The sequence below is a fragment of the Lepisosteus platostomus genome, chromosome 12 (genome assembly GCF_059453375.1).
Source record: "Lepisosteus platostomus isolate fLepPlt1 chromosome 12, fLepPlt1.hap1, whole genome shotgun sequence".
NCBI lineage: Eukaryota > Metazoa > Chordata > Actinopteri > Semionotiformes > Lepisosteidae > Lepisosteus > Lepisosteus platostomus.
In genome coordinates this window covers 29457427-29468021 of record NC_142622.1, presented here as the reverse complement: position 1 = coordinate 29468021, position 10595 = coordinate 29457427, and the positions used below count along the sequence as shown (strand labels likewise).

The 10595-nt window shown below is 37.8% G+C and overlaps 1 protein-coding gene and 1 long non-coding RNA gene across 8 annotated transcripts in view; one reads left to right on the top strand and one right to left on the bottom strand.

Moving 5' to 3' along the window:
* aldh5a1 (aldehyde dehydrogenase 5 family, member A1 (succinate-semialdehyde dehydrogenase)) overlaps nt 1-10595 on the top strand; it is a 29261-nt gene that overhangs the window by 900 nt on the left and 17766 nt on the right. For 2 of the 7 annotated variants that reach the window (XM_088601550.1, XM_088601545.1), the window contains exons 2-11: nt 284-397; nt 1241-1330; nt 1794-1929; nt 2063-2254; nt 2434-2495; nt 3439-3510; nt 4114-4158; nt 6253-6424; nt 7070-7386; nt 9976-10218. In XM_088601550.1, the coding sequence (XP_088457676.1) occupies nt 1812-1929; nt 2063-2254; nt 2434-2495; nt 3439-3510; nt 4114-4158; nt 6253-6424; nt 7070-7386; nt 9976-10218 (1221 nt within the window). In that variant the 5' untranslated portion in view covers nt 284-397; nt 1241-1330; nt 1794-1811. The remainder of the gene's footprint in view (nt 1-283; nt 398-1240; nt 1331-1793; nt 1930-2062; nt 2255-2433; nt 2496-3438; nt 3511-4113; nt 4159-6252; nt 6425-7069; nt 7387-9975; nt 10219-10595) is intronic. The other 5 variants (XM_088601547.1, XM_088601549.1, XM_088601548.1 and 2 more) reach the window with 5 other exon arrangements.
* LOC148651371 (uncharacterized) lies at nt 3540-9982 on the bottom strand. The gene is made up of 2 exons (XR_015925742.1): nt 9823-9982; nt 3540-4525 (listed from the first exon to the last, which is right to left on the bottom strand). It is a non-coding gene; the product is annotated as an uncharacterized LOC148651371 (long non-coding RNA).

Here is a 10595-nt window from a genome sequence, read left to right as displayed (position 1 = left end):
AAAAACCAATGTTGCTGCTGGAAGAGGTGTTAGTGGGGCCAGCAGGGGTCACTCACCCTGCAGTCTGTGGGGGTCCTAATGCCCCAGTATATTGACGGGGACACTATACTGCTAAAAAGGCGCTGTCATTCAGATGAGATGTAAAACTGAGGTCCTGACTCTGTGTGGTCAGTAAAAATCACAGGGTGTTTCTCGAAAAGAGTAGGGGTGTAGCTCATGGCCTCCTACTAATCCCCATCTATATGAACTGGCTTCATCACTCTGTTCTTTTCCCCACTGATAGCTGATGTGTTGTGAGCGTTCTGGTGCACTATGGCTGCATTGGTGGTGGTGGAAAGGAGTACCCGTTATCTGTAAAGCGCTTTGAGTGGTGTGTCCAGAAAAGCACTATATAAGTGTAAGCAGTTATTATTATTATTATTATTATTATTAATGGATTTTAATCGCTTAGTACCTATGTTGGATTCATAACAAGGTTGAGACACCTGGTGCCCCCATACATGGAGTAAACTATGCACAAAATGGTACAAAACTGCTGTTAAGTGTGGAAATTCCTTAAAAGACATAGCTAAAATTCTACAGCAACTGGCTTAAGGTTTAAATTAATTTGTAGGTGAATTTGCAAGCATCTTATCTAGTGATTGGAAAATAAATAATGCATTGGGCATCTGCCAGATTTGAGTCAAGAAAGTTTGTATTATTGAATAGTGAATTATCCATGTTTAACCATCCATCAGCAAGCCTCTTATCCAGGCATGCTGGAGCTGATCCTGAAGTACAATACTAGTACTGCACAGGGCACTATTCAGAACTAAGGACACACAACTTGTAGGAAAACAGAGAAATAAACAAATTGATTGAATTAGACAAACATTTGATTGCTGTTCATTTACCTAAATTCCAGCCTTACTATTTTACACAGCTGAGAATTTTGCTTGAAGTGCTTCCAGTGAAACACCTTGCTCAAGGGTTATGTCAGAGCCCCTACTACTTCATACTACTGCCTACTATTTAGCTACTTAAACCTAACCACCATGCCTTGACATTTTATTGCCATCATCTAGACATTTTGATAAGCAGTAAAATCTCCAAGCAAAGTTTTACAATGGTAAATGTTATGATAGGCTTTATAGTTAAAAGTGTGAATTTTAAAACAAGGAAGGTTATGTTGGAGAGGTACAATGCATTGGTATGTGTGCTGTTTTGATCACCACATTACAAAAACTACATTTCTTTTCAGTTCAAATAAGTGAGACAAGATTAATTCAGGCGTTAAGGAAGGGATGAACAACTCAGGTATTTGACTGGGAGTGTCCAGTGGGTCTTACAGGTACCTTTTTATTAAGAAATTACTCAATTAAAATAAACTTATTGTCCAATTAATTAGTGCAATTGAATGATTAAAACGTAGATGAGGAATGAAAAGAGGATCCTACTGTCCTTGAGGACTGGGGTTGTCTGTGTCTCTGTTTAAAAGTATCGTGCGCAGGCAGGAACTCAGTTCCTTAGATTTTAGTCCTGAACAGAGACAATTACAAGAGACCACAATAAAACTTCATGAAGATGGAATAGTTATAAAACATTTAGCCATTATAGGAGGTATTTTAAGGTCCTTTTACTATATTATTCAGCTGTTATAAGGTATATTTTGTATTATATTAAAGAAAATATTTTTATTCACTTTTTAGATGTTTGCAAGTGTAATTACAAATTACAATATTAAGCATTTGAAAAACAACTGTTGCATTGGACAGCTGGTTTTGTAAATGAATTTGCAAATGTCTTTTTTTTAGTTGGATTTTTTACAAAACATGGAAGAAAAAATATCAAAAATTGTAAACTTCCTTACAAGCGGGGAATATCCACAAGGCTTTTCCAGATCACAGAAACAAAACCTTAGAAGGCTGAGTGAAAAATTCTCTGTGCAAGGTTAGTAAACTGAAATAACTATGTTAACATTTGTTTGGATCTAAATAACTCTTGGATAAGCTCTAACAACATTTTTAACACAATTGAGATGAACAGTTTTGTTAGTTGTTGAATAAAACTTTTTCCCCTCTAGATGGAAAGCTATTTCATATTTCCAATGGTAGAGAGCGCAAGGTGCTAACAACAGTACTGGAAACGCAAGACATTTTCAAAGAGTGCCATGTGTCTGCAGCAGGTGGCCACAACGGCATTGTCAGAACCAGAGAAGCAATATCTGCACGATTTTATTGGCCAGGAATGTCGAAAGACATTGAGAAAATGGTAGGTTAAATCTCAAATGCAAATAGTGTATTTGTCAGTCCAGTATTTGTCAGATTGTTGTGTAAGTGCATAGATAAAACTGTTATGTATCTATTTTATGATCAAGATATTATGTATACCATATTTTCTTAGTTAACATTTTAATGCTGTTGCTCATGAGCTGTGTGTAAATATTCCAGGTAGAACAATGTGAAACATGTCAGGAAGGTGGAAAATCCATTCGAAATAATCCAGAACTTGTCAAGGTATGTTGTAGATTCAGTTTCAGCCATGAGCATGAAGCCTTCTTAAGGACACAAGAAAGGTTACAAAAGAGAGGAAATTATTTGGCTCATTTGCTTGTTAGAATCTTAACATTTCAAGGATCTTGCCTATCAACTATTTGATGTATCCAGAGGAATCAGCTTTAAAAACATGGTTGGAAAGTTTGTTACAGATGGACTTTCACTTTCTTGTGTACAAAGGTGCTTCCTAATTTCAACCCTACCTGTACTTGCCCTTGATTTCCACTTGTGTTCTCAAGTCCTTGTTTCTCTGTCAGGTTTTGAAGTAGTAGGTTCATTTTTTTGCCTTTTAGGATTTTACTCTGATCAAGATTAAAGACGTTCAGTTTCTTTAACTTGTCAGTGGCTTTAGGACCAGTGATTAACCCCCCGTTTTATTGATTCTGAACCTGCAATGTTTTTGTAATGTGGCTAACAAAACCAGTAACGGTATTCCTAAAGAACTGTTATCAATGCATTAATTTTAAGATACTATCTGTTGACTTCAAGATTACATTGCTAGGTTTATGAATATTGCTAATAATCATAATCTGGTTATTGACTCCTTGCATGTTTAAACACTTCAAATAAATATTCTAAATCCCAAAGTAATTATTCCAAAACCAACATTTTGGTAAGTAGGAGAAAATTAATAAAAACAAATATAGATCACAAAACACCTAACTAAAATCATCCTAATAAATAATTTGCTGTAACATACACATGGTTTAATATTCATTTCATAGTGATAAACAAGCAAGTGTATTACAAATTTGGTAGTTCTCAGCCTGAGTTCATAGAATTTTTAAAGAATTAATGATGATGCTCAGACTCTATATAAGTATACACAGTTTTTCCTAAAATCAAGATTTTTCATCTTTTCATCTGGCATTTATTGTTCATGAGCACTATATTTATTCTCTAGGTAGAACAATTAGAAAAATTCGAAGAAGACAGAAATTTTCTTCAAACTGGCACAGATATGCAGAGTGCTGAGGTATGTTACAGAGAAAATTGTTTCCAAGATCATGATCATCAAATATTTTATTTTCATGTTAATGTGCTGGAAGTACAGAGATACTTCAGACCCACTTAGACTGCACCTGCTAAGAAAAACAGGATGATTACCAGGTGGAAAAGAATGAAGGAATAAACTCCTTTTACATTGCAGAGAGACAGCTTTCACGTTCTGTATGTTGAAGTTGTTGAAAACAAAATGTTAAAAGTAGGGTAATTTTGAAACCAAAGATTGAAAAAGTAAGCAAAAAGTGTAAGCAAGCAAATCAATTCAAGGCATCAGTTAGAATCAGTGTTTAAGAGGCCAATTGTAACAAATCAGCAGATGCAGGGATCCCCAGGACCAGGACTGGGAAATGCTGTACTATATTATGATTCCATTACAACAGATGGTACTTTTGGATACCAATAGAAAAATGTGAAATAGCAGATTTCTTCATTTTCATGTTATTTACAGGGTTTGAGAAATCAGTATATCTTCTGTTTGCATTTAATCTAAACAGTATGAGTTAATGGAATTTAGATCCAAAGAATTATCTGCAGTCCTGGAGTTATATTAACACTCTTTTTATTTCTTTTGCAGCAACCTGTTCACTTCATGAATCCAGGACCACATCTTCCCATAACAGTAGGTATCACACCAGGACTGTGTCATGATTTATGTTGCTACCCTGGGAGCAGGATGGAGTTTTAGGGAAGACATGGGAGTGATGGCCTGGTGGTTAGAAATTTTTTCGGAAAGTCATGTCTGCAATGAAAAACATAATTTTAGCAAAATATTTTAGCAAAGTGTAGGGCGGCAGAGTGGTGCAGTGGTTTAAAACTGGTAGGTCAATTGGCTTCTGGAAAACTTGCCTTGGGATTCATAAGTGTGCATGGTAAATGGGGTTGTGTCAATGTGTGCCCTGCAATGGACTGGTATGCCGTCAAGGGTGTATCTTGCTTTGCGTCCGTTGCTTGACGGGATAGGCTGTGGCTCTGGCTCCCCCATGACCCTGAATTGGATGAAGTGATCAGAAAATTGATGGATGCATAACTGTACAACATATTTAATCTTCAAGCAGCATTTCATGTTTTATATATAGATAAATAATAATTAGGCTTTCTTACTAATAAAGAACTGATGCAATTCAGCAATGTCCCAGTATGTGTGTGTTACTACTGTATGTGAGTTATCTCTGCAAAAGCACAAAACCATCCATTTCTAAGAGATTCAGTGTTGACTGTGTCATGCTTCAGTACACATACCAAAGGTGTTTAAAGTTTTAAAATGATTTGTAGAAACTTCATTTACAGTTCTTTTCTTAACCAAGTAGCTGTAGGCTTTATACAGCAGATAAAGGGAGGAAACCTGGTTCCTGTGATGCGCCTGACTCAGCACTGGTAGAATGGTTTGAGCTGAGGTGTTATGTGCCATCAAGGAAAAAGAAACTTCAATTAATAAATCTGTTTACCAGTCTGTTGTGTAGCAAACATATTTCCTTACAGCAATATATACTGATGGAAAAAAGAAATGCAACACCTCCTCCTCCACACTCTGGCACTCCCGTCTGCGTGGAACAGGCTTAATGGTGACTCATCCGTGAAGAGGACTTACTGCCACTGCTGATGAGTCTGTCTGGCCCAAGCCAGTCGGGTTTGACGTTCTAGGAGGTGTGAGCAGAGGGCCTCTGACAGGTCATTGTCAATGCAGGCAATGCGGGCATTGTGTCTGCCGGCAGTTTCAGCAGCAGTACGGGTGGTACAGTAGATCTCTCAGATGGACCAGTCTGTCTGATGTGTTGGTCCTACTCTGGTGTGGTCACTCGAGGGCGACCTGATCTTAAATGGTCATCTGTTCTGCTGGTCTGCTGAAACCTTCTCTGCAGTCAGGACACAGTGGAGCGGCTTACTCCATAGTGTCTGGGAATGCTGGCACATGACATGCCTGCCTGCAGCATGCCAATGGCCCTCTCCCTTGCTTCCGCTGACATTTGAGGCATTATGGAATGCCCAGAAAAGTGTGGCCTTTTTCTTGCAGTGACCTAAGCTTTGAACAAAGGCCTTTTTAAAGGTGACCTGATCAGGAATTGTTCCACCTGGACCTCCTTAGGTAAAAGTGCACCTAATGAGCTTTCATGTGATTGGCCTCACTGCACAAGCTGTATTGCTGGTCAGAGGGCTTAAAATAAATTGACAACGTTTTGTGAAAGTACAGTACATAAGCTATAACTAATATTCCAGAAATTGTTGTGTTTCATCTTTCCATCAGTATATATGGCAACCACACTAACTGTAGTACACAACAGAATTCAATAAATGCCATGTTTTGTGGGGGAAACTGCCACTAATTCTGCACAAGAATGGAAAGTAGAATATTTCTATTATTTGTAATTCTGTACTGTTCCCCCAAGTGTGTTTACCAGTGTTTTTCTGTGAGACTTACTCTTACGTAGTCAGGGGTCTGTTTATTCAGATAACTTTGAAGTATTCTGTGGTCTGCTTTTTGTATGACTGTTGTTTTTTTATTTTTTATTTCAAACTGCCTGAGAGTGGCTGTGAAAAATGTATAGTACTGTAAATGCACAATATACCTACCACATTGTTCTCGTTTTGCAGAACTAGTTGTGGATGTTGTATTTCTATCAACTACCTATCATATTACTATAACTGATATAATTCTTATTAAAAAGCTGCTTTATTAACATTTGTTTTTTATCATTTGACTTTATTTTGTTCATAGTTACATAGGAGCATTCTGAGGATGGGAGAGGAACCTGCAATTAGTCGCTGTACGACTTGCTGTAAACTGTTTCATTGCCCTTTCTGCAACATGAATAAGTTTAAACCAACTACAGAAAAGCATGTGAAGAAGCACATAGACATACATTTTAAAAAGGCATTATGCTTTGAGGGTGTGTATTTTTAACAGTATATTTTTAATACTTTTGTATTTAATGATGTAGCACATTGTGGCAATCGTAAGTGATTATCTCTTGAATCGTTCCAATTTCATTTAAAATTCTCTGGTGTTTGATAGGAAAAATGGCAATTGTCAGATTTTTAGATAGTCATTTTAGATTTTAGAAAAAGACACATAGGCTCTCTCCTCACTGACCCTCCTGGACCAGAATCAGCCAAAGCTGCCAACTCTTGGATCATTATATACAGTACTTATTGAATTAAATATTATTGCCATTTATTTTAATTTAACAGTACATTAATCCTGAAGTATATGAGTATATATTTTTAGTGAAGTTCCATTTCTTACTTTTAAGGAACAAGTAATAGGTTTATTCCATGCTGAAAAGATAAGAAAAAAAACACAACGTTTCGGCCATGGAGCCTTCTTCAGGTGTGACGGCCGAAACAGCATGGAATAAACCTATTGTTCCTTTGCAGCCTACCCATGCTGATACAGCTACCCACCTGAACTACTTTCTTACTTTTAGATTGAAAATTGGCTTTGTTTACATGACACCACTTTAATGTTGTGTATTGTTGTTTGTGCTAATATTAGATTTTACACTGTTGAACTTCTGTTTTTTTTCTCTCTACAGACTTTGTTATTTTTACATGCCGCTTGGGTTGTCGAGATGCTGGTCACTTCCACTGTATTTTTTGTGCAAAGACAACTTTGAGGAAAAAGACTGCTTTGATCCATCTTTCTATTTGCAAAAAGCGCATGGTACAAACCTTGGCCAAGTCTGCTGACTGTATTCCAAAAGTTTCACCTTTGGAGAGCATGAAGATAGAATCTCCAGAGGACCTCTCGCTGCCGCCCATACCAGAGACAGACTACCCTGTTCACATGGTGGAGGCAGACTGGTCTGAGTGCAGAACAGAAAAAGAACCTTCTCCCCAATTCCAGATCATGGTAATTATCCTATATGAAATACTGTGTGTAAAGTTACAATTGGATTTATTCTTTTTACAAGACACAATGCTTGCAACACTTATTAACTGCCAAGTGAGCACTTCTAACAACTCGTATTTTGAATTAGGTTATAGTACATCCACCCATTTTCTAACCTATTTATCTAATACTGGCGGGTGAGCCAGAGCCTATCCAGGCAGGCAGGGTACAGGGTACCCTGGACAGGACTCTAGTCCATCACAGTGTTCACACAGACAGAGACATGCACATACTCATACCAGGGCCAGTTTTGCCAAAATCCAATTAAAGGGGAACTGCAGTTCCAATTTTACAGAGCACGTATTAAGTCTTGGTAACAAAATAAATTAATTAATGTTATAGAAAATTTGACTAATTTTGAATTAAGCACAAAATCAAAATCATGAATTTTGTGAAAGTACTGTAAATCGCCCTGTTATCACAAACCCCTGGTCTTGCCACGGGCGCACAAATTGCTACGTGAAGCAGCCCTTCCTGCTCACTAGTCACTGCAATGACTAATGTAATGTGATGTACAAGCGAATAAGTACAGGTTGTGCAGCAGACATTTCACTGCAGAAATGTTCCAGTATGATCTACGTGCAGAGTTAACAAGTAAGTTATATTTGTCAAAACTGTCTCGAAGTTGAGAGCAATATTTCTTTTGGATGAAAAGAGATGTATTCATAAGCCAGTGTCTTTACAATGTAATAAGGCCATCTATAACATCACTGGAAGTCATATTGCCTCATTCTGAATCGCAGAATCTGGTGCTGTGCATACCTGGAAATATAATCTATTTTGTGAGGTAAATTTGAGTTTTTTTTATACATTTTACTTTTAGCGTGGCTTGAAACGTAGTCAGCAATGCTGATTCTTTTTAATACTGAAATATAACAATAGCACTGAAGTTCCCCTTTGACCTATCAGTATGTCTTAAGCTACGGAAGGGAACCGGAGGAAACCTACATGAACACGGAGAGAAAATACAGACTCCACACTTACAGCACCCCAGGAATTGAACCCAGGGCCCCAATGCTGCAAGGCAGCAATGCCAACCACTGTGACACTGTGCCACCCTATTTAGCTTACTACAGTATCTTACAGTATATGATTAATTTAGAATGCATAACACAGCTCTGTTTAATTTTTAAGACAGGGCATTTATTCAGATCTGATTGTAAATCACTTACACATTGATTGTCCAGCAAAAGAATTAGCTTCAAATTGAAGCATGTACATTATTCAGATTTCTACTGAAGAACACATTGATATTATTCCAAATCTGCAGAAACCTTCCGGCCTTTAGCATCTGACCCATCTGCTTCTTCAAAGAGCCAAGTGAGACGATTTCTAAGAGCCTGCTAGGTAGTTTCTTCAGGACTCCTGCAAATCTTTGTGTAATGAATTGCTTTCATTTTTTGAACCCTAAATATATTTAAGTTTTATATTAACTTTATAACTTATATTAAGGCCTTCAACCTTAATTCGGGAAGGTTTTGCAAAACCTCGAAAGTTTGGTTGCTCTGAAGTCCCAGACTGGACAGAGATTTGTGATCTAATATACTTTTTCTTTTAACTTTGTACTGTCACTGGCCAGAGGTTTGAAATGATAGACATAGAAGCGTCTCATAAAATGTACTTTACTTTGCAGAAGGGTGTTGTATCCTGGGCTGGCGCAGAAATCCCACACCCCATGATCCCGAATAAAATACCTGAATTACCTCTCTGAAGCATCAATTGAACTTTGTGCGTTTTATGACAAATATAACTGCTGCTTTACTGTACTAATTCCCAGTTTTTTTATATTTTAACAGATGTTCAGCAAAAATGCATGAAGCCACATAAGCCACCTGTTATTTTATTGTTAAAATATCAGGTCGAATGAAAAGGCTTTTTTTCTACTGGTGGTCACATTTATTTTATTTCTGGAGACCCAAAGGACTGTCCTAAGGTTGAAAAATTTCCTTTATATCAAGACAGTTCAGCACCCACTACAATACAGTTGTAAGGAGCCTTTGTACTGCAATATGGGGAAACTACATGCTGCTGAAGCAGCACCTTGTGTAGCTAGTTGGTTACATTCAGAAAAGAAAGCGAACCCAGGATGGGCCTAAAATGTCCAATTTTTTTTGGATATACTGTCCTTACTCGTCATACTCGGTGTAAAACCAGTTATTTGTGAGATGAGTTATAGCGCATAGCATACAACATATGAGAAATCGAATCGACCCGGTAGGACTTGGTACGATCCTTCAGAAAACTGAAAATATATTAAGTATACTTAGTATACGCGGTTAACATTCGTCATTATAAAGCAGGTCGCTTTATAATGACGAATATTATACCAAAAATACTAGAATGGAAAATCGAAACGATCACGTGTTTCATGCGCCAGCTCTCCAAACCAACCCTTACTGTGAGTAGTAACGTTGCCTTCTGTTGCGAGACGTTTTTCTCGTTAAGAGAAAAGGCTGAGTGACTTATTTTTGTTTCTTTCACCCCATACACTCGCCGTTTCCCGCAATGGGTCTTTTCTCTCTCACAAGAAGTCGCTGTTTTCTCTCCCAGCTTGTTCCTGGCTTGTCGGCTTTATTGCACAGGCAATACAGCCTTTCCATTTCCTCGGATTTGTTCCGCACTCAGTGCTTCATCGGGGGACGCTGGGTGTCCGCTCCTTCTTCCTTCACTGTTCTGGACCCGGCAACCGGCACTGAGATAGCTCATGTGTCGGACTGCGGTCCTGGCGAAGCCGAAGAAGCCATCGGTGCTGCTCACACGGCCTTTCAGTCATGGAAACAGCACTCGGCGAAGGTGAATTGCAACGGGTTGAAAGGTTTCAGAGAACGACTAGATGCATGCTTAATAAGTACAGCCTAAGGGAAGTATAGTATTAACACCCACATTCTAGGTGTTACACTGTTTTTTGTAAATAGGCCTCGTCAGTCAGTAGCTATATGATTGTAAATTAAGCAATATTTGCAGAGGCGCAGAGCTACGATTTAAGATAAACAATTAATTTCTGCATCACTGCATTTCCCGTTTTAGGTCTTTTTTTCATGAAACCCGACTGTAATCATTGTCGTGTTTAAAATCAGATTAGTTAAGATATTGCATTTGGTTTTAACTACTTTTAAAGACTTTTATTAATCACAGTGTTTTAGGTTTATATATTATGCGATAAACATGAT